At 42.4% G+C, this 23,124-nt stretch overlaps 1 protein-coding gene across 5 annotated transcripts in view; it reads right to left on the bottom strand.

Annotated features, from left to right (window-relative positions):
• The window catches only part of LOC138752528 (vascular endothelial growth factor receptor 1-like), a 33,727-nt gene that overhangs the window by 1,230 nt on the left and 9,373 nt on the right, over positions 1-23,124 (bottom strand). Inside the window, exons 3-9 of one of the 5 annotated variants that reach the window (XM_069915330.1) lie at positions 21,020-21,289; positions 19,136-19,252; positions 18,939-19,040; positions 13,887-14,015; positions 7,969-8,049; positions 4,655-4,762; positions 2,652-2,735 (exon numbers count right to left, since the gene is read on the bottom strand). In XM_069915330.1, coding sequence (XP_069771431.1) covers positions 2,686-2,735; positions 4,655-4,762; positions 7,969-8,049; positions 13,887-14,015; positions 18,939-19,040; positions 19,136-19,252; positions 21,020-21,289 — 857 coding nt within the window. In that variant the 3' untranslated portion in view covers positions 2,652-2,685. The remainder of the gene's footprint in view (positions 1-2,651; positions 2,736-4,654; positions 4,763-7,968; positions 8,050-13,886; positions 14,016-18,938; positions 19,041-19,135; positions 19,253-21,019; positions 21,290-23,124) is intronic. The other 4 variants (XM_069915331.1, XM_069915332.1, XM_069915333.1 and 1 more) reach the window with 4 other exon arrangements.

Raw genomic sequence — 23,124 nt, 5'->3', positions numbered from 1 at the left:
CAGCACATTTTGTACCGTGTTCATGACAAAAAATTCTGATTCTGACTCAATCTGATGATTGGCCATTTCTACCTTTGATGCTGCCTGACCCACTGACTTCCTACAGCATCTCATTGTGTGCTAGAGTCTATTCTCATTGAATCAGGTCTTGGAAGCTGAATATCCAATTACATGGCAAATTCAAACTATAGTTGAGCAACACAACGCCTTTATCCTCATTATGGAACACGCCAAACACTGGTTCCAGATTTGAAGATTTAATATTCTTACAGGAAACAACAACTTGCCCAGGCAGACAGCAACATTCTACATCTTTTTGGCCAATACATTTACTTTTAACATCTTCAGCATATGCACCATGTTTCCATTCAATCGAAATAAGGAATGACTGATGCAAGTTTTGGGGTTTAGATATTTCAGAAAAGGAGGGAGGTTAAAAAAGAGAAGGGTGGGAGATGGCACTACTGATCAGGGAGGGAGGCTACCGGCCACCATCAAAAGAAGGGTGGGGAGATGGCACTACTGATCAGGGAGGCAGGCTACCAGCCACCATCAAAAGAAGGGTGGGGAGATGGCACTACTGATCAGGGAAGGAGGCTATCAGCCACCATCAAAAGAAGGGTGGGAGATGGCACTACTGATCAGGGAGGCAGGCTACCAGCCACCATCAAAAGAAGGGTGGGGAGATGGCACTACTGATCAGGGAGGGAGGCTACCGGCCACCATCAAAAGAAGGGTGGGAGATGGCACTACTGATCAGGGAGGGAGGCTACCAGCCACCATCAAAAGAAGGGTGGGGAGATGGCACTACTGATCAGGAAGGCAGGCTACCAGCCACCATCAAAAGATGGGTGGGAGATGGCACTACTGATCAGGGAGGAAGGCTACTGGCCACCATCAAAAGAAGGGTGGGAGATGGCACTACTGATAAGGGAGGGAGGTTACCGCCCACCATCAAAAGAAGGGTGGGAGATGGCACTACTGATAAGGGAGGGAGGTTACCGCCCACCATCAAAAGAAGGGTGGGAGATGGCACTACTGATCAGGGAGGGAGGTTACTGCCCACCATCAAAAGAAGGGTGGGGAGATGGCACTACTGATCAGGGAGGGAGGCTACCGGCCACCATCAAAAGAAGGGTGGGAGATGGCACTACTGATCAGGGAGGCAGGCTACAGGCCACCATCAAAAGAAGGGTGGGAGATGGCACTACTGATCAGGGAGGGAGGTTACCAGCCACCATCATGTCAACTTTCTACAGGAGCTCTATCAAGAGTGTCCTGGCCGGCTGCATCACAATATGTTTGCTGCAGAGAAATGGATTGGAGGTCAATCCACAGGACGTGATCTACTTGGATTGTTGTCTGAAGAGGAGTCCCCTTCCACCCCATACACGATATCTTTCAGCAACTCCAATTGGGGAAGAGATACAGGAGGATCAGAGCCACCCCCACCAGGCTGAGGAACAGCTTCTTCCCACGGGCAGTGAAGACACTGAACAACCAAAGGAACTGCTCACACCCACTCTACGAGACTCTCAAATTCCTGAAACAAAATCTAATTATTTATTTAAATATATAAATATTTGTCCTGTATATGTATTGTTTGTCTGTCTGAGTATTATGTCTGGCTGTGTGTCTGTGTGTTTCGCACGGAGGACCGGAGAGTGCGGTTTGGTCAGATTGTACTTGTACAATCAGATGACAATAAACCTGACTTGGATTGTCTAACAGGTGCAGAAAGGGAGGACATTGGAGAGAGATCATCTACTGAGTCATTGTGTGTGGACGTTAGAAAGAGGAAGAGAGCAATCACTCTACTGGGGAGTATTCTATAGGCCCCCTCCCCCCCCCCCCCCCCCGCAAATAGGCAGCAAGTCACTAAAGTGCAGCTATGTCAGCAGACTTTAGAAAGGTGTAAATATAACAAGCCAAAGACCTGCATCTTGTACTGGGAAAATGAACCAGGTCAGGTCTTAGTGGGTGAGCATACAACAGTGATCACAATCCTGGACATTTAACATCACTTGTATTCATTTCTGGTCATTTCATTGCAGGAAGGATGTAGATGCTTTAGAGAGGGTGCAGAGGAGATTTCTTACGCAGCTATCTGGATTGGAGAACATGTCTGATGGTGCAAGGTTGACAGAGCTAGGGCTTTTCTGTTTGGAGCAAAGAGGAATATAATAGACATGTACAAGATTCTGAGAGGCTTGGATAGGGTGAACAGCCAGCACCTTTTACTCTCAGTGACAATAGTCAATACCAGAGGTCATTGAGTGCAGGAAGGTTCAGGGGAGATGTCAGGGGTAAGTGTTTTCCAGAGAGAGGTGGGTGACTGGGATGCATTGCTGGGGGTGTGTGGGGAAGGCTGGTACAATAGGCACATGGATGTAAAAAAAATCAAGGCCTCTCAGTTGGTGCAAGGCAGATTAGATTGTTGTAAAGTAGGTTTACAAAGGTCTGCATGTGACCTGTACTGTGGTGTAATGTTCTGTGTTCTATAAAAGAGAGCAAATGGGACATGATGCAGGCAGACAAGGGTGAGTCAGAAGTGTGTGTGAGGGAGAGAGACATTCATCATGAGCTGATGGATAATTGTACTCAAAGTGCATTGTTCGCACAGGACTCTTTAGATCATGGTGAAACATTACCTGAAAACGGTAAACTTCTGAAGCAAAAAATCTCTCATCTTAACCAAGGTCGACTTGTTCTCTTTCTAAGGTTCCATGTCTGCACTAAAATAAAAGATAAAACATTCAATTAAAAAAGCAAAGTCTGGTTTTGTCCTAATTATGAATTTGAAGATACGTTGTCACCTTAATTATAATTATTCATATAGAAATTATGGTATATGCATATGAAACTCAAGAGAGTTGGGAGAAAAAAAATAAGAAAAAACTCCAGAGGGTTATTAACTCATCCTGCGACATCACAGGCACCAGACTTCACTCCATTGAGGACATCTACAAGGGGCAGTGTCTTAAGAAAGCAGCCTCTATCCTCAAGGACCCCCACCACCCAGGTCACAGCCTCTTCACCTTGCTACCATCGAGAAGGAGGTTCAGAAACCTGAAGGCGAGCACAAGGACAGCTTCTTTCCCCCAACCACCAGATTCCTGAATGATCAATGAACCACAAACACTGCCTCACTTTGACTTCTGTGCATTATTTTTATGTATTTTGTACAGTGGTGTACATAAATGTTTGCTCTGTGACGCTGCCGCAAAACCATAGATTCTGTGACATGTTCATGACGATAAATTCTGATTCATCTGTATCAATATTCTAACTTGCTATATCTGAACAGGTACTTTGAGAAAAAAAATTAAGTATACACTTAAAAAGGAAATATAAAAGACAAATAATAATTATTCAAAGTTACCACAGTGCAAGAAGAAGAATGATGAGGTAATAGTCCAGACAAGCTTTTTTGTGGTGTTGGAGCAGACTATAATTAGTGTGACAAGGAGAGGTTCAAGGACCTGATAGCCATGGTTAAGAAACTGTTCTTGATCTGACAGGTGCTGGTCTTCGAGCATCTGTACCTTCTTCCCAAGGGAACTGGGCGGCACGTTGGCGTAGCAGTCAGTGTAGCGCCCTTACAGCACCAGCAATCAAGACCCCACTTTGAATCCTGCGCTGCCTGTAAGGAGTTTGTATGTTCTCCCCGTGTCTGCGTGGGATTTCCCCGGGGACTCCGGTTTCCTCCCCTCCTTCAAAACATACCGGGGGGATTGTAGGTTAATTGGGTGTAATTGGGCGTCACAGGCTCATGGGCCAAAAGGCCTGTTACCGTGCTGCATGTCTAAATTTAAATTTAAAATTAAAAATTTATAACAAGAGTCACACAGTTTTAGTGACAAATGAAAAACAAAGTGGCATTGGAAACCGAAAATGAAATGATAAAATGGTGAAAATACTCAACGTATCATTAAACAGAATGGATGCTCCAAGATGAAGTCCCGACAGCAGGACCAGGTGGGTGAGAAAGCAAGTTAAATAAGAAAGTCTGCAGACGCTGTGGTTGTAGGTCAAAGCACAAAAGTTCTGGAGAAACTCAGCAAGTCACGCAGCGTTCCTTGAGTAAGCAACGTTTTGGGCCTGAGCCCTTTGACAAGGTGCGAGCAAAAAAGGCATCTGAATAAAATGGTGGGTGGGGGAAAAGGGTGGGAGGGAAAGAAGACCAGAACAGGCAAGAGGTGGATATGGGTGGGAGGGAAGAAGAGAAAACAGTGGGGAATTGATAGAGGGAGGGAGAGGGAAGGAGACAGAGGGATGGGGAAAGAGAGAGAGAGAGAGAGAGAGAGAGAGAGAGAGAGTGAGAGAGAGAGAGAGTGAGAGAGAGAGAGAGAGAGGGGCCTAACATAAACCAGAGAAGTTGAGAGAAAATGAGTTAGTTTTAAATTGCAGAGAGGGTGCAGTCGGATGGGGTTTGGAACAATTGAACAGTTGGTTATTCAAAGAGTCATCACGAAACACACAAGATTGTGGATAAAATGTTGATCATCCCAGTATGGGATGAATGCAGTCCAAGATTATTTCTATTTCTGAGGAAGACCTACATACTGTATATTATTATTGAAGAGAGAAAATTACACCTCTTATCAAGACAAACAATTCTTGAAATTTCACTTATTTGTGTAACATCACTTACTGTTCTTTATTGCGAAGATAAAACACAGTCCCACAATAGATATGTAAACCATCAATGAAGAGACGACTGTTACTGCAATATCCCCGTACGGATAAGTGCAAAATTTAACTGTAGATAAAAATAGAACAGCCCAAGTTATAACGTCATAGATTTCAAGGCCAGAATACTCAGTTTTCAGAATGACTGAAGTTAAACTGGGTTGAGTACTGGATTGTTGAAGGGTAGTATTGAGAAAGTATTGCACTGATGTAGCATGCTGCATGGGTGGTTAAGACAGTACTGAGTGTGTAGTGCATTGTTTGTAGACCACCAATGCTAAGTCACCATTAAACTGACAGGGGAAGTGCTGAGAAAGCCCTGTCTGAAAACAGGTACTGAGGTGGATGCTTTAATACCCAGTTCTTAGGAAGGATTATTCAGCCAGAGGGATGAGCTTTAGAAAAAGATGCTAAAAATGGCCGGATAATTATGCCTCAATCAACGTCATAAGCAGATTAACTAGCCATTCTCACAATACCTGGGGTCTCCCTCTCCATCAACGTGATATACCAGACTCACTCTCTGAAGAGGGAGTGCAAAATCATTGAGGATGCCTTCCACCCTGCACACAGCATCTTATACCTGCTTTCTTTGGGGAAGAGATCCAGGAGGATCAGAGCCAGCCCCACCAGGCTGAGGAACAGCTTCTTCCCACGGAAAGTGAGGACGCTGAATGACGAAAGGAACCGCCCACACTGACACCACCCTCCCCCCCCAAGACTTTGCTACATTGAACAATATTTATTTTTATATACGTATAGTTGTTCTGTGTATGCATTGTTTGTCTGTATGTGTGTAATGCCTGGGTGTGCATTTGCATTTTCTGCATCAAGGACTGGAGAACGTGATTTTGTCAGGTTGTACCTGGATAGTCAGATGATGAATAAACTTGTTTTGGAGCTTGACAGTAACTGATAATATAAATGGAAGCTTTTCTTTCTGTCACCTTCACTGTTTAATTTTCAAAATAAAGAGAGAAGAGTTTCCAACTGTTACTGAATCTGTAAATTCAGAGCCAGGCATTTCAGAAGGAATACAAGGCAAAAGTGTGATTTCCATGACTCAAAATAATCAGTTGTAGCAATCTAAATTGATCATTTCAAATCGGAAATGGATTTATTTAGTAGCTAATGGTGTCAGGCGATAGAAAACAGAGATGGAGACATGGCACCAGGTAACGTATCAGAAGTGCATTTGAGGGACCTAGTCTGAAGTATTATTGGGAAATTACTGCAGGACTGATAATTAAAAGCCACTCAGAACTTGAAAAACATGAGTTGAGGGCAGAAAAGCAAGGCTTACGAAACCTTAACCCATTCTCAACAGGGAGGGCGTATGCCCCCCCATCCACTGGGGGCCACAGACTGAACTCAAAATTTTTTTTTAATGTGGTCTGCAGGAGAGAAGTATGGAAGAAATCAACTAAACCTGACTGCCTGACCAGGAAGGGGGGCCATAAATGTTGACCAGAGTCCTAAGGGGGCCAGACAAAATAATGTTTACAAAGGCTCCCTTAACCAGTTATTGCAACTTCAACAGAAGCATTGTGTTGAGAGCCAGAGGTTTAAAACTTTATATAAAATGAAATAGTTGTTGTATGGTTCTGAGATGGCCCTTCTCCTCAGCTTCATCCACGAGACTTCACATGCCCTCCATTTCAACAACTTCCTGCTCCTTGGTCTCATCTTGACCATGGACATCCAATCACTATTCACCTCCATCCCCCAAACCGATGGCCCAAAACCGTTGGCCTCACAGACCCAACGGCTTTCTGCCCTCCCACTACCACCCTCCTCCAGCTGGCAGAACTTATCCTCCTCATTTTGACCATGGACATCCAATCACTATTCACCTCCATCCCCCAAACCGATGGCCCCAAACCGTTGGCCTCACAGACCCAATGGTTTCCCGTCCTCCCACTACCACCCTCCTCCAGCCGGCAGAACGTATCCTCACCCTCAATAACTTTTCCTTTGACTCTTCCCACTTTCTCCTCCCACTTATTCCAAGTCAAGGGGGTAGCCATGTGTACCTGCATGGACCCTAGCTATGCCTGCCTTTTTGTTGGCTATTTGGAGCAATCCATTCTACAAGCCTACACAGGCAAGGCCCCGCAACACTTCCTCATTGATGACCACATTGGTGCAGCCCTCATGGATTCAAGAGGTTGGAGAGATTGGGTTTTTATTCCCTAAAGGGTGATCTGAAAATCAAAGACCTATAATTTGGGCAGCTCGGGGATTGGGTTGGTTCAGATTTTTGGATTTTCCGGATTCTTGGGCAATACATCTCAGAGTTGTCGGGAAGTCCACATTCTCTGGTGGTATCCTGATTCTCAGACTATGACTGTGCAAAGATTTACATCAATCATGAGGGGCATGGATAAAGTGGATGTTCACAATCCTTTTACCAGGGTAGAGAATTCTAAAACAACAGGGCATAGATTAAGGTGAGAGGGAAAAGATCAAAGAAGGAATGTTTTAATTAAGAAGGTGATCTGTATCCTGAATGAGGTGCCAAAGAAACTGTAACAATATTCAAAAGATATTTGAACAGATTTTTGGATAGGAGGGGCTTGCAGGGATATTGAACAAATATCGACAAGTGGGATTAGCCCAGAATCCCAAGTTAGTCAGCATGGCTTTGAAGGACCTTGGTTATGCTGGACGAGTTGAAATGAATGGGAGATGAGGCTGCATTTGAAGGAAAAGAATCCCAGCAACTGAAGCAACTATGGTGAATGGCTGACTTACCCAGGGCAGTTGCAGGAGGCTTGGGGGAAATCACACTGAGGGAAAGCACTTCAGGGGGCTGAAGAAAAAACCCAGGCCTCACTGCTTCAGCATTACAGTAACCACCCTCTTGCCACTGTCAGGCCTTGACCTTAGCACCCATAGGACGGCTAAGGCTGAAAACAGAAAATGCAGAAACCGCAGGCCAGTTAAGAAGCTGGAGAAAAGAGCTTAATGACATTCCAATGCTGATGAAGGGTTCGCATCAACACCGTCTTTATTCTTTCCAGCAGGTGCCATATAGCTGCATATTTCTGCATCATCTTGAAGTTGTATTAAATGTTTTCCTTTCAGATGTGAGTCAAGATTTTATCATGGCGTTGATTCTTTCTGGCAAACTAGCATCGTAGTACGATGTAGTCCTAATGAAGTCAGATCACGGAACTTGTCTGATCTTAATGAATCATTCACGGGGCAATATAAGATGATCGAGCAAATATGGGAAGGTTGAAAATGTGTTCTCAGCTCTGTTGCATCACTCACCATTTTGGGATGCTTCAAAAATAGGAAGAGGTGAAATTATTACATTGAATATTCCAGATCCCAGCATAATGTAACGTTCACCTGTCAGAATATCAATGTTTCAAAATTTGTTAGATCGAGCTGTGTAGACAAAGCATCATATACAATCGAACGGATCGACTTGGCCCTTTGGAATCAGAGGGGCAGCGATTTGGAATGACTTCATGTCCAACAATCCAAGCCAAAACTATCAATAGAGCCATGCTTTTGGGTTATAACATAGAACAGTACAGGCCCTTTGGCCCATAATGTTGTGCTGGACATCTCCTCTACTACTTCTCCTTCACCCCGTTTCTGATCCGCTGGTTCCTGGAGTCTGCACCCCTTCATGGCCAATGCCATGCACAGGCTCCGCCATCTTGGGCACAGACCCCGCAGATTGCAGGGTTTTAAATAAAAACACTATCGGATCCGTTAACAAGCCACTTAAAACCTGTGTGGAGCTTTGGGACAAGGGAGTTGAACCCTTCCAATCAGTGCTGTGTCTCCATTCTCCTGGTTCTGCATCAGTAGTAACATCGCCATTACAGCAGTGCCGCCATTTAGATGTTAAATCCAAATCTTATCAGCTCATATAGCTAAGAAGGGTTGCTGCAAATCTCTCCAACTCTAAGCATCTCTCAACTAACATAAAAGCTTTTTTTTCTGGCCACTGAAATGTTTTGCTTTGCGAGAGCTTGCTGCAAGAACTTTGCCTGGCTTCCAAGTTGACAACATCAACAATGCAACAAAAATCCTACATTGTTTGTGAAGCACTTTGGGAAGTACTGCCATTATAAAAGGTGCTACTGAAATTCAAGGATCTCAGAATTGTTGCACTTCCAATATTTTATGGTACTTTGAGAAGTTCAATGAATTGGTTTAAGTATCACCTTACCACCACTTAATGCAAGGGTGGCCAAAGTTTGTGGCCACATACAGAAAAAAAATATAAGGAGTCACAGATCAAACAATATTAATCCTGGTAGTTTTCATCCAGTTACACTGCAAGAAAAATGGTTTTTAGACCAGAAAACTCCTGTGCCATCAAAAAATAATTTCCTATCAAAATAACTGTGCAACACTACTGAACACTTTAACTGTTAACATCGCAATAGCTTATAGACATGCTCAAATATTACAGTAGACATTTCTGTATCTGCACCTTTTAAATTTGATTTAAATGAATACATTAACACTAACTACAACGGCGACATCTAGTGTACAAACCAAGAAGTACAATGAACAAATGTGCAATTTACTGTTGGAGACAATGTTCTAATGGGCCACTTAAACATCAGCAACAGGGTGCAGTTGGCCTGGGGGGGCCATAGTTTGACCACCTGTGCTTTAATTACATTTATAAAGCATCATGAGTCACCCCAAGGCTGTTTGTGATGGTTACATAAGAATTACATCTTTAATTTCAAGATTTGTAGTCATTTTGGCTTTTTTCGTGTACTGAAACTGCAATGTGCATTTCGGAATTGCAGTGTTGCACTGTCACATGTTCTTACAGCTTCTTGCACTGAATGTTAGCAAAACCAAGGAGAAGATTGTGGACTCCAGAAGGAAATCAGGAGAACACAAACCAGATCACATCAAGGGGGTCAGCAGTGGAGAGGGTCAAGAACTTCAAATTCCTGGTTGTCAGCATCTCCAAGGACCTGTCCTGGAGCCTCCATATCGATGCAATCACAAGAAGGCTCGCCAGCAGCTATACTTTGTGAGGAGTCTGAGGAGATTTGGTCTGTCATTGAAGACTCTCGAAAACTTCTACAGGTGTACTGTGGAGAGCATTCTGGCTGGTTGCATCACTATCTGGTGTGGAGGTGCCAACACTCAGGACAAGAAGAAACTCCAGATGGTTGTTAACTCAGCCTGCAATATCACAGGCAACAGTCTTCACTCCATTGAGGACATCTATATGAGGCAGTCTTAAAAAAGCAGCCTCTACACTCAAGGACCTTCCAGCAGCCAGGCCCCCTTCACTCTGCTACCATCGGGGAAAAGGTACAGGAGCCTGAAAACAAGCACCCAGCAGAACAAGGACAACTTCTTCCCACTCCCCCCCACCACCCCGCGGCCATCAGATTCATGAATAATCAGCGAACCCCAGATGCGGCCTCACTGACTTTTTCTTGAACTTTAAAAAATTTATTTTGTAGTATAATATAAATGTTTATGTCATTTTTACACTGTGATGGTGTCATAAAACAACAGATTCATGTTCATGAAATTACATAGAAACATAGAAGATAGGAGCAGGAGTAGGTCATTCGACCCTTCGAGCCTGCTCCGCCATTCAACGAGATCATGGATGATCTTAAAGTTCAGTACCCCGTCCCCGCCTTCTCTCCGTAACCTTTAATACCCTTATACTGAAGAAATATATCAAATTCCCTCTTAAATATATTTAATGAACCTGCCTCCACTGCCCTCTGTGGCAATGAATTCCACAGATTCACCACCCTCTGGGTCAAGAAATTCCTCCTCATCTCGGTCCTAAATGGTTTGCCTATTATCCTCAAACCATGGCCCCGGGTTCTGGATTTTCCCATCATTGGAAACATCCCATCTGCATCCGTTCTGTCCAGTCCTGCCAGAATTTTATATGTCTCTATGAGATCCCCTCTCAATCTTCTAAACTCCAGCGAGTACAATCCCAATTTGCGCAATCTTTCCTCATAAGTCATTCCTGCAATTCCAGGTATCAGCCTGGTGAATCGCCTCTGCACTCCCTCCATTGCAAGAACATCCTTCATCAGATAAAGTGACCAAAACTGCACACAATACTCCAGGTGGGGTCTCACCAAGGCCCTGTAGAGCTGCAGTAAGGTATCCTTGTTCCTATACTCAAACCCTCTTGATATGAAGGCCAACATACATTTGCCTTTTTTAACCGCCTACTGTACCTGCATGCTCGCCTTCAGAGACTGATGTACAAGTACCCCTAGGTCTCTCTGCACTTCCCCATCTCTTAATCTATTGCCATTCAAATAGTAATCTGCCCTCCGGTTTGTATTACCAAAGTGGATAACCACACATTTATCCACATTGTAGTGCATTTGCCATGTATCTGCCCAGTCCCTCAATTTATCCAAATCACACTGGAGCTTCCTGACTCCCCTCTTCCGTGCACACAACCCCTCCTAGCTTAGTGTCATCTGCAAATTTGGAGATATTACATCCAATCCCCTCATCCAGATCATTAATGTAAATTGTGAACAGCTGGGGTCCCAGTACAGATCCCTGTGGTACCCCACTGGTCACCGCCTGCCACTCAGAAAACGAGCCATTTATCCCAACTCTCTGTCTTCTACCTGCCAGCCAGTTCTCAATCCACATCAATATTTTGCCCCCAATCCCATGAGCCTTGATTTTGGAAGCCAGTCGTTTATGCGGGACCTTATCGAAGGCCTTTTGGAAGTCCAGGTACACCACATCCACTGGCTCTCTCCCATCTATTTTACCTGTCACCATCTCAAAGAATTCCAATAGATTTGTCAAGCATGATTTACCTTTTGTAAATCCATGTTGACTCCGTCTGATCCCTTCTCTGCTAGTCATATGCTCCGCTATTACATCCTTAATAATGGATTCCATCATTTTGCCCACTACTGATGTAAGGCTCACCGGCCTATAATTCCCCGCTTTTTCTCTACCCCCCTTTTTAAATAGTGGGGTAACATTAGCTACCCTCCAATCCATGGGTACTGATCCTGAGTCTATCGAGTTCTGGAAAATAATTCTTAAAGCATCTGCTATCTGAATGGCCACTTCCTTAAGTACCCTAGGATGTAGATTATCAGGCCCTTGGGATTTATTTGCCTTCAATCCCATCAATTTCCCCAAGACCATGTCCTTAGAGATACTGATTTCTTTCAGTTCCTCCCTTGCATTAGTCTCTATGTTTCCCAGCATCCTTGGGAGGTTATTTGTATCCTCTCTTGTAAAAACAGAACTTCAGGAGGCCTTTGTGAACCATTGCGGGTTATGTACAGTTGCAATAAGTGAGTCCACTTTGGTTGTTGTTCACCATCTGTATCACTGATTTGATGAGTAAACTATGGAATATATCTGAGACAGAAGTGCAGGCTATGAAGGAGGAAACAGGAAAGCTTCATAGGATATGAACAGACAGAATAAGTTACAACATGGCTGTTCCAAAATAAAGTGGTAAAAATTGAAGGTTATCCACTTAGGCAGAAAGAAAGTGAAATTAAATGGTAAAAGCCTGAAGGTGATTGGAGATGAAAAGGGCCTGGGTGTCATTGTGCACAAGTTATTGATAATTAACATGAGGACATTGTAGTTAGGAAGGCAAAGAGTGTGTTCATCTCTTTCACAAGAGGATTCAAGTGTGAATATAGATGTTGGGCTCTAATTCAGTAGGTCCCAGATAAGGAAGGATTCACTTGTGATAAATGAGAAGAAAGTTGGTGAATTTTTGGAATTCTCTCTGCTCATCCGCTGAGGAGCTGTTCAGTATTTTCAAGGCATTAATGCTGGAAGGTGGTTCTGGGATAAAAGATCGGTTGTGAGCTTATTGAATGATGGAGTAGATCTGAAGGCTGCTAGTTTAGGTGGCAGATGGTCCCGAGGTGGTGTTATCGTTCACAGGTCCAGCCTTCGATGTTTTATTCTGGCCTCGAGGGTTGTCTATTCTCCCGATTGGGCAAGTTTCCTCTGGAGGCTTTGGGTTCCTTCCACATCACGTTAATGTGCTGCTGGAAGCTTAAATGGCCGCTGAGGGTGTCGTGGGTTACAGGATAATCAGAGAAATTTCAATGGACGTGGAGGAGAGACAATATTGTGGAAGAATGAGTAGGGAATGAGATTGATGGAACTGCTGTGAGAGTCAGTTTGATGATCCATCAAATAATCTCATTTTATGTCAACAGGAATGGTGAATATTACATTTATTATGTTTTAAAGATGGTATTAAGGAGGGTTAGGGTCATGGAAATGTCAGGAGACCCCCTTCCAGAAATGATCAAAGTATTGCTCTCTTGCAGTGGAAGCCAATTTTCAACGGCACAGGCCTGATTATCTTGAGTTTTTTTTTGAGGACTTTTGAAATCAGCACATTAACTAGGTTGGTATTTGTAGAATGAGCAGTTGACATAAAATGTAAACTAGATCGCCATGAATGGAGATTCCTTAATATGATTTTAGAATTGTCGATGCTTGGAGTTCCCCGCGGACAACTTGGATTTAAAAGTATGTTTAAATCGAGTGATCTGTCCCATGGGCTTCACAAAAGCAGTAATATAAATGTTACACTGATCCACCAAACATATTTGAGTAGCTGACCAAAAACCGGGGCACAGAGCTAACTGACAGGCAGCGAGTTTAAGGAAAGAAATCCACAGGTTGGAGCCAGTGGAACAAAAGGCATGAATGTCAATGCTGATGGAATTAAAATCTGGAGAGGCTCAAATTGGAAGTGTTGCTATTCAGGAATCAGGGGAATAAGTCAGGAAACTATTGGGCAATCAGCTTGGTGAATAGGTTACAGGAAACAATTATTGAGAATGTAATTAAATCACATTTCGAAAAGTGACTTAATAAAGTGGAGACAATACTAATTGGTTAAATGCAATTATTTAAGGAAATTAACAGGCATATTCAACGTACTTCAGTAGATGAACATATAACATTTAGGAAGGTATTTGAAAAATAAGAAGTTTATTCAAAATATTGACATTGGTGAAAGTAAAAGGAAAGAGGCATTATTAATACAGAATGAGTTTGGTGAGGGAAAACATGATTGCACAGGACAGAAGTGTTTCATATTAAGATTTCCCAGCAGTTAGTTATGAATCTACTTAATTTACAGTTATGACAAATGACTGAGAATCAAATGAAGGGATAATCATTACAAAGTTTAAACTTACGTTTATATAGCAAAAACGAACCGATATCTTCGTTGTAAATATGGAGGTAAATGAAGGCAATATAACCCGTCATTCCTAGCAGTAGGCCAATTACAATTCCTGAGATAACTCTGTACAGTACAAAAAAATCTTAGAAAGGAGAAAAGAAACAATGAAAGGAAATTTGAACAAAATCAGGTACAGATATATTTTCAACAATTGATTTACATAAAAAAGCATTTTCGTTGGTTGCGCATTCCGAGGATAAGAAAACACAGCAGAATTTCACAATCAGGTTGAGGGAGTCAAACAAGTTGGGTACTGGAATCGTACTCAAATAAAGGCCAGAAAAGTAAGTTCATGAAGGGAGGCGGGTTGAACTCTGGCAGAATTTAAAGAATATTTCATAATAATGAATCTATGTTCATTGAGAAATCAGGGTTCCATGGAAATCTTGATACACACATGGCTGGCAAAAGACACATTAATTCAGTGAAAAACTGACTGCAGGTGGTCTCAGTCTGGCAGCAGTGCATGAGACGGTGGACAGCAAGGGAATGCAGCAGGGAATTGAAATGGGTGGCTATTGGAAGATCTCCACTATTGTGGTGAACAGAGCTGAGGTGCTCAATTATCTCCCAGTCTCTCTGATATAGGGGAGACCACACCAGCCTTGGATTCAAGGCTAGTTTAATGGAAGGAGTCAAAAAGTGAAGGGATGTTTTTCTGATTGGAGGCCTGTGACCAGTGGTGTACCACTGGTGTTGGTGATTTTTATGAATGACATGGACAAGGAAATGGAGGGGTAGGTTAGTAGGTTTGCAGATGAAGATTGGAGGTGTGAAAGGTTGTCATAGGTTACAAAGGGATATGGATAGAATGCAGAATTGGGCAGAAAAATGGCAGATGGAGTTCAATTTGGAAAAGTGTACATGAAACTTGACGGCAGAGTTACATGATGAGTACAGGATTCTGACAAGAGTGGAGGAACAGTGGGTTGAATAGTTATGAAGGCATATTATGAGCTGGGCTTCATTAGTCAGGAACTCATTTAAGGACCCTTACTTTGGTCCTTTATTGCTTTTTCCCTCTGAAATGCACAGTTTGTTTGCATTTCTTCATTGGTTTACATGTGTTATGTTGTGTACAGATTTATTTTTGTACTACCAATAATTCTGCCTTGCCTGCAGGAAAAAGAATCGTACTCTGACAATAAATCTAAAATCTCAATTCAAGAATCATGATGTGATATTGTAGATCTATACGACTCTGATTAGACCACATTTATTGGGTTCAATTCTGGTCGCCTCATTAGGAAGATTCGGAGAGGGGGCAGAGGAGATTCACCTGGACGCTGGCCAGATTGGAGAATATGTTTTATGAAGAAAGACTGAGCGAGCAAGGGCTTTCCTCTTTGGAGCGATGAAGAGAAGCAACAAATAGGTTCACGAGAGGCATAGACTGGAAAGAATGCAGAGGAGATTCACTCGGATGTTGCTGGGACAGGTGTGCTTGAATTATAGGGAGAAGTTGAATAGGTTGAGTCTTTATTCACAAGAACAGGAACGGCCAAACCTTTTTTGGCTGTGGGTCACATACAAAAAAATCTAAGGAGTCACAGGCCAACAAGTTCGGCAGTTTTCAACGAGTTATACAACAAGAAAATTGGTGCTTTTAGACCAGAAAATCCCTGTGCGATCAAAAATTCATTTCTATTAAAATAATATTTTGACACTACAGAACAGTTCAATTGTTGACATCACAGTAATTTATTGATGTGCTCACCTATTACAGTAGGGATTTCTGTATCTACTGCTCTTTAATTTAAATGAACAATAAAACTCTGAAACCCAGGCAGCAACATCTAGTGTTGAAACTAGGAAGTGCAATGCACAAATGTGCGATATTCTAATAGCTCACTTAAAAATGGCCCGACCTTGTTGATTTTCGTGCAGTTGGATAACCATGTTGAGGAACTTTGGGGGGGCATCCGAGGCGCTCTAGTATTTGCAAAAGCCCTTTCCTGCTCACGGTGTCGAAGGCTTTGGTGAGGTCAACAAAGGTGATGTAGAGTCCTTTGTTTTGTTCTCTGCACTTTTCTTGGAGCTGTCTGAGGGCAAAGACCATGTTTACATCCGGTACCGCACGGATGGCAGTCTCTTCAATCTGAGGTGCCTGCAAGCTCACACCAAGACACAAGAGCAACTTGTCCGTGAACTACTCTTTGCAGACGATGCTGCTTTAGTTGCCCATTCAGAGCCAGCTCTTCAGCGCTTGATGTCCTGTTTTGCGGAAACTTCCAAAATGTTTGGCCTGGAAGTCAGCCTGAAGAAAACTGAGGTCCTCCATCAGCCAGCTCCCCACCATGACTACCAGCCCCCCCCACATCTCCATCGGGCACACAAAACTCAAAACGGTCAACCAGTTTACCTATCTCGGCTGCACCATTTCATCAGATGCAAGGATCGACAACGAGATAGACAACAGACTCGCCAAGGCAAGTAGCACCTTTGGAAGACTACACAAAAGATTCTGGAAAAACAACCAACTGAAAAACCTCACAAAGATAAGCGTATACAGAGCCGTTGTCATACCCACACTCCTGTTCGGCTCTGAATCATGGGTCCTCTACTGGCATCACCTACGGCTCCTAGAACGCTTCCACCAGCATTGTCTCCGCTCCATCCTCAACATTCATTGGAGCGACTTCATCCCTAACATCGAAGTACTCGAGATGGCAGAGGCCGACAGCATCGAATCCACGCTGTTGAAGATCCAACTGCGCTGGGTAGATCACGTCTCCAGAATGGAGGACCATCGTCTTCCCAAGATCGTGTTATATGGCGAGCTCTCCACTGGCCATCGTGTCAGAGGTGCACCAAAGAAGAGGTACAAGGACTGCCTAAAGAAATCTCTTGGTGCCTGCCACATTGACCACCGCCAGTGGGCTGATATTGCCTCAAACCGTGTATCTTGGCACCTCACAGTTCGGCGGGCAGCAACCTCCTTTGAAGAAGGCCGCAGAGCCCACCTCACTGACAAAAGACAAAGGAGGAAATACCCAACACCCAACCCCAACCAACCAATTCTCCCTTGCAACCGCTGCAACCGTGTCTGCCTGTCCCGCATCGGACTTGTCAGCCACAAATGAGCCTGCAGTTGATGTGCACATATACCCTTCCATAAATCTTCGTCCACGAAGCCAAGCCAAAGAAAACTTAAAAATGGACACTGGAGCGCAGTTGCCCTGGGGGCCATAGTTTAGCCTTCCCTGCACTACAGTGCAGGGGTTTGGAGGGGTGATCTTATAGATGTTTATACAATCATGAGGGGCATCGATAAAGGGAATACTCAGGTTTTCCTTCCAGGGTAGATAATTCCACTACTACAGGGCAAAGGTCTAAGGTATATGATGGGCTTGAGGGGCAATCTTTACAGCCAGACGATCGTCTGTATCAGGAATGAGCTTGCAGAGGAAGCTGTAGAAATATGTATAATTGCAAAATTCAAAAGACATTTTGACAGATATTTTACAAGGAAGAGTTTAGATGGAAATGGACCAAATGCAGACACGTGGTACTACCCCAGAAGGCCAACCTGGCTGGCATGGATGAGAGCAGCCGAAGGGCCTGTTCTGTGATGTAGGACTCTGCTTCTAATGCTAAAGAAGGAAATGACACTGCAAAACTGGGTTGGACATGGCAGGGGGCACAGTAGGTGTCGCAGTCAATGCATCACCTGTTACAGCACCAATGGTCCGGGTTCAAATCCAGTGCTGTCTGTAAGGAGTTTGCATGTTCTCCCTTCATCCGTGTGGGTTTCCTCTGGGTGCTCCTCCCACGTTTCAAGAATCTAGGGGGGGTTGGAGGTCACTTGGGGGCACAGGCTCGTGAACTGGAAGGGCCTGTGTGGTATGTTTTGTGTCCAAAGAGATGAGGCTGGTTGAGTGCAGCAGTAGGGTTGAAACAAGAGCAATTTTGAATTTGAAAATGCATTTTTCCACACAGGAGCCAAGATGTAGTAGGTTGGGGTGGACTATAGAAAAGAAATGGATGGTAGGATACAGTGATATTTAGCACCCGCTAGATGGGGTGATGATGGGATTTAGGAAATGTGGCACAGAGAGACGAAGGGAAGAATGGCAGGATCTGCAGGGATGGAATGAAGGTGTGATCAGGGATCTGGGAATACTAGTGCAGGTGGGAGATGGTGAGGGATCTGGGAATACAGAGACATCATTCTCTGAAAGTGTCGTCGCAGGTGGACAGGGTTGTAAAGAAAGCTTTTGGCAGATTGGCCTTTATAAATCTAAGTCCTGAGTACAGGAGTTGAGATGTTATGGTAAAGTTATATAAGACATTGGAGAGGCCAAATTTAGAGTGCAGTTTTGGTCACTGAACTACAGGAAAGTTATCAATAAGATTGAAAGAGTGCAGAGAAGATTTTGCCAGGACTTCAGGAACGTAGAACATTGAGAGGTGATTGATAGAGGTATTTAAAATGAGGGGAAAAGACAGAGTAAATATATGTCGGCTTTTTCCACTGAGGGTAGGTGAGATACAAACTAGAGGACATGGGGTTAAGGGTGAAAGGGGAAATGTTTAGGGGGAACTTCACACAGAGAATGGTGGGAGTGTGGAACGAGGTGTCAGCTGAGATGGTGAATGGGGGCTCAATTTTAATATTTAAGAAGAATTTGGACACATACATGGATGAAAGAAGTGTGAAAGGCTATGGACTGGGTGCAAGTCAGTGGGACTAAAGGCAGAAATATGGTCTAGCATAGACTAGAAGGGCCAAAAGGCCTGTTTCTGTGCGGTAATGCTGCAAGACTAACAGCAGCTTGGGATGTGACCACACCAAGTGTTCCAGTAGCATATTCACTGTGCTCATTAAACTGGACAACAAAGAATTTGCTTCCTGAACACTTTTTGAATAAAGAAATCTGCCTTCCATATTTGGCCTAGTTTCAATGTGACTTAGACACAGCAATCAATTCATAAATATCCTTTGAAGGGGCAGAGTTCAGGGGCTTCAAGACACAAAAATCAGGAACGTGGACAAAAGTCTTACCTGTGTCTAAGGTACAGAGTATTGAAGAAATCAGTAAACACATGCAGGACTTCATTTTAATAACAATAAATGCAATGGTAAGTCGTATTTGATGCTTCTGAGCTATGGATACAAAGAAATCAGGCAGGTTCATTGGAACATCTTGAAATTTTAGTAAATATATAGCCACGAACAAGAAGAGAAAATGCATACATTACCCTTGTATTTCTGCAAGGCATAAAAGGTGATAAAGGCAGTTGCACCGAGACACAATGATGTACTGATGAAAGCAATGATGGAGGTGACAAGGATGCGTTTGTGGAGAAATTGAATTCCTGAAACAGAGATCTGCAGTAAATGTACTTAAATTCAATGAAATTCTAAAATATGATGGTAAATACAAGGGTTTTAAAATCCATATATATCCATATACATTCATCTACGGGGAACGCTGCCGTCGGAGAGCAGGCGCAATCACCAAGGATTCATACCCCCACCCCAGCACTCACTCTGTTTGCCCCCAGGTTCAGGAACAGCTCCCCCCCCCCCCCACCTCCACCACCAGACTCCTCAACGACAAACTCAGTCAGACTCATTTAAGGACTTTTGCATCCCATTCTGATAAGTAGAAATTCTGCCTGGCCCACAGGGCTGCATGTGATGTCATGTATGTAGTCTGACAACTAATATGAATGGCTACTAGTTATCAGTGGTGTTCCGCAGGGGTCGGTGTTGGGGCCACTTTTTATGTTGTGTTTTTTATTGAATACTTTATTTATATATTTTAAACCACAATATAATAGTTACAGTGTGTTAATAATTTAGATTACAGAATAAATGGATTTGTGGCTAAGTTTGCAGATACAAAGATGGGTGGCATTGAGAAAATGGAGAGGCTGCAGAGACTCTTAGATTAAGAGAATGGGCAAAAAAGTTGCAGATGAAATACAATATTGGAAAGTATATCATCATGCATTTTAGTCGAAAGAATAAAAGGGCAGGCTACTATTTGGATGGGGAGAATATTCAAAACTCAGGTGCAAAGGGACTTGGGAGCCATCGTGCAGGATACCCTAAAGGTTGACCTCCAGGTTGAGTCGGTGATGAAGAAGGCGAACTCAATGTTGGCATTCATATCCAGAGGGATAGGATATAAGAGCAGGGATGTAATGTTGAAGCTTTATAAGACCCTGGTGTATGGGGTATAGTTTTAGGCTCCTCATTTGGCATTGGAGAGGGTCCAGAGAAGATTTATAAGAATGATTCCTGGAATGAAGGGATTAGCAGGCAAACAACATTTGATGGCTCTTGGACTGGATTTCCTTGGAGTTCAGATGAATGAGGGGGACCTCAGAAGCATTTTGAAATGCCAGGACAGAATAGATATAGAAAAGTTGTTTTCCATGGTAGGGGAGTCTAGGACAAGAGGGCACAACTTCAGGATTGAAGGGCATCCACTTCAAACAGATGCTGAGTAATTTCTTCAGCTAGAGAGTGATGAACCTATGGAATTTGCTACCTTTGCAGGTTGTGAATGCCATGTAAATGGGTGTACTTAAGGCAGAGACTGATCTAAATCGTCAGGATAGAAAAGGGCTATCTGGTGAAGGCAGGAGAATGGGGCTGAGTGGGAGAGTGGATCAGCTCATGATGGTGGAGTGGACTCAATGGACCGAGTGGCCTTCTTCTGTTCCTCTCTGATGGTCTGGTGAGTTGAGATTCTGAATTGGAGAAAGGCAAGTTTTGAGAAAATGGAAATTATCTAGAAAGCGTGAATTGGAATAGATTGTTTTCTGGCAAAGAAGTGCTCAGGTAAATGGAAGGTCTTTAAAGGCAACATTTTGAGTGCACAGAGTTTGTATGTTCCTGTCAGAATTAAAGGCAGAGTTAACAGGATTGAAGAACCTTTGTTTTTGCGGGATATTGGGGATCTGGTTAAGAAGATGTGTAGTTCAGATATAAGCAACAAGGAGCTAATGAGGTACTTGGGAGTGTTAAAAAAATGCAAGACAAAAAAACTTATGAAGGAAACCAGGAGGGCTAAAAGAAGACATGGTTTGCAATTGATAACATCAATTTGGTCATCCTGTTCTGAAACCTACCATCAATAAGGAGAAAGTGGGAAATACTCTGCTCACTTGTGCTGTCAACAGCTACACACGTGTAAAAGCCACAGTGTCTCCTTTCTGCACTTTCAATCGACAGCGTTCTGTTTTTTTCTCCCAAGGTATACAGTGAACTGTTTGTAATTTTCTCATTCCCCTTCAGCCACAAGAGTTGTTTTGGATTTCCTTTTTTAACAAGGCAGGTGAGTTGAACATTGTTGGCTATGTAGACTGGTTCTTGAATAATCAAAGGTGTGGACAATGGTTCTGTTGGGAAAAAATAGTCCCATAAGTACTTGTTTTTAAAAAAAAATTTTCACACTGTGAATCATGTCAACCAAAATATGTACAAATGTTTCTCATTAAATTTACACAGTGAACTTTTCTCCCTCTTTCCCTCCCTCCCCTCTACCCCCGCCCCCCAAAACCCATTGGTAGTCAACATATACAATACAATAAAACCATAAAACAATATCTTCACACAAAGGAAAATAAACAAAAAAATTGTGTCATCTATTAATTACAGACTGAATCTAGTCGTTTTGTCTTCTTATAATTTTCATTCTCATTTTAGGGGATGGAGGTCGTAGGCAAGCTTTCTCTGATATGTTCCATGTATGGTTCCAAAATTTTTTCAAACATTGTGACTTTATTTTTTTTATTATATGCTATTTTTTTCCAATGGAATACATTTATTAATTTCCTTGTACCATTGCTGTATTCTCAGGTTCTCTTCCATTTTCAAAGTTGACATTATACATTTTTTTGTTGCAGCTAAGGTTATCATAGTGAATTTTTTTTGGTGCTTTATCCAGTTTGAGGCCTAATTCTTTACTTCTTATGTTATTTAAAAGAAATATCTCTGGTTATTTTGGTATGCTATTTTTTGTAATTTTATTTAGTATCTGAATTAGTTTTTCCCAAAATGTATTCACTTTCGTACATGTCCAAGTTGCATGTCATGTTGTTCCCATTTCCTTCCCTCACCGAAAACATCTATCCGATAATGTTGAGTCCCATTTTTTTAATTTTTGAGGAGTATTAAATACCCTGTGTAACCAATTATACTGTATCATGCATAACCTTGTGTTTATTATATTCTTCATAGTTCCAGAACATAACTTTTCCCATACTTCATTTTTTACCTTTATGTTTAAATCTTTTTCCCACTTCAGCTTAGGTTTATAATTTATTTCATTTTCCTTATCTTGCAGCTTAATGTACATGTTTGTGATAAATCTTTTAATTATCATTGTGTTTGTAATCACATATTCAAAGCTGCTTCCTTCAAGCTGTTTCCCAATTTATCCTTTAAATAAGCTTTCAGTTGATGGTATGCAAACATTGTACCATGAGTTATTCTATATTTGTACTTCAACTGTTCAAATGTTAATCAATTATTTCCCAAAAAACAATTTTCTATTCTTTTGATTCCTTTTCTCTCCCATTCTCTAAAGGAAAGGTTATCTATTGTAAAAGGGATTAGAGGATTTTGCGTCAATAATAATTTTGGTTTTTGGTGATTCGTTTTTTTTCCTTTCTAAGTGGATCTTCTTCCATATATTGAGTAAATGGTGCAGTACTGGTGAGCTTTTATATTGCACCAGCTTTTCATCCCACTTATAAAGTGTATGTTCCGGTACCTTCTCCCCTATTTTATCTAGTTCAATCTTAGTCCAGTTTGGTTTTTCCCTTGTCTGGTAAAAATCTGATAAATACCTTAATTGTGCGGCTCTCTAGTAATTTCTAAAATTTGGTAACTGCAAACCATCTTGATTATACCTCTCTGTTAATTTATCTAAAGCTACCCTTGGATTCCTCCCTTTCCACAAGAATTTCTTTATTATTCTCTTTAGTTCATTAAAGAATTTCTCTGTTAAGGGAATTGGTAATGTTTGAAATAAGCATTGTATCCTTGGAAACATGTTCATTTTAATGCAGTTTACCCTCCCTATCAACATTAGCGGTAGTTCTTTCTAATGTTCTAAGACTTCCTGCACTTTATTTATTAGTGGCTAATAATTTAGTTTGTACCAGTGGCTTAAGTTATTATCTAACCTGGTCCCTAGGTATCGGATTGCTTGTGCTTGCCATTTAAATGG

Source organism: Narcine bancroftii, chromosome 2, assembly GCF_036971445.1.
Source record: "Narcine bancroftii isolate sNarBan1 chromosome 2, sNarBan1.hap1, whole genome shotgun sequence".
NCBI classification, from domain to species: domain Eukaryota; kingdom Metazoa; phylum Chordata; class Chondrichthyes; order Torpediniformes; family Narcinidae; genus Narcine; species Narcine bancroftii.
This window is presented reverse-complemented; position numbering and strand designations above follow the sequence as displayed.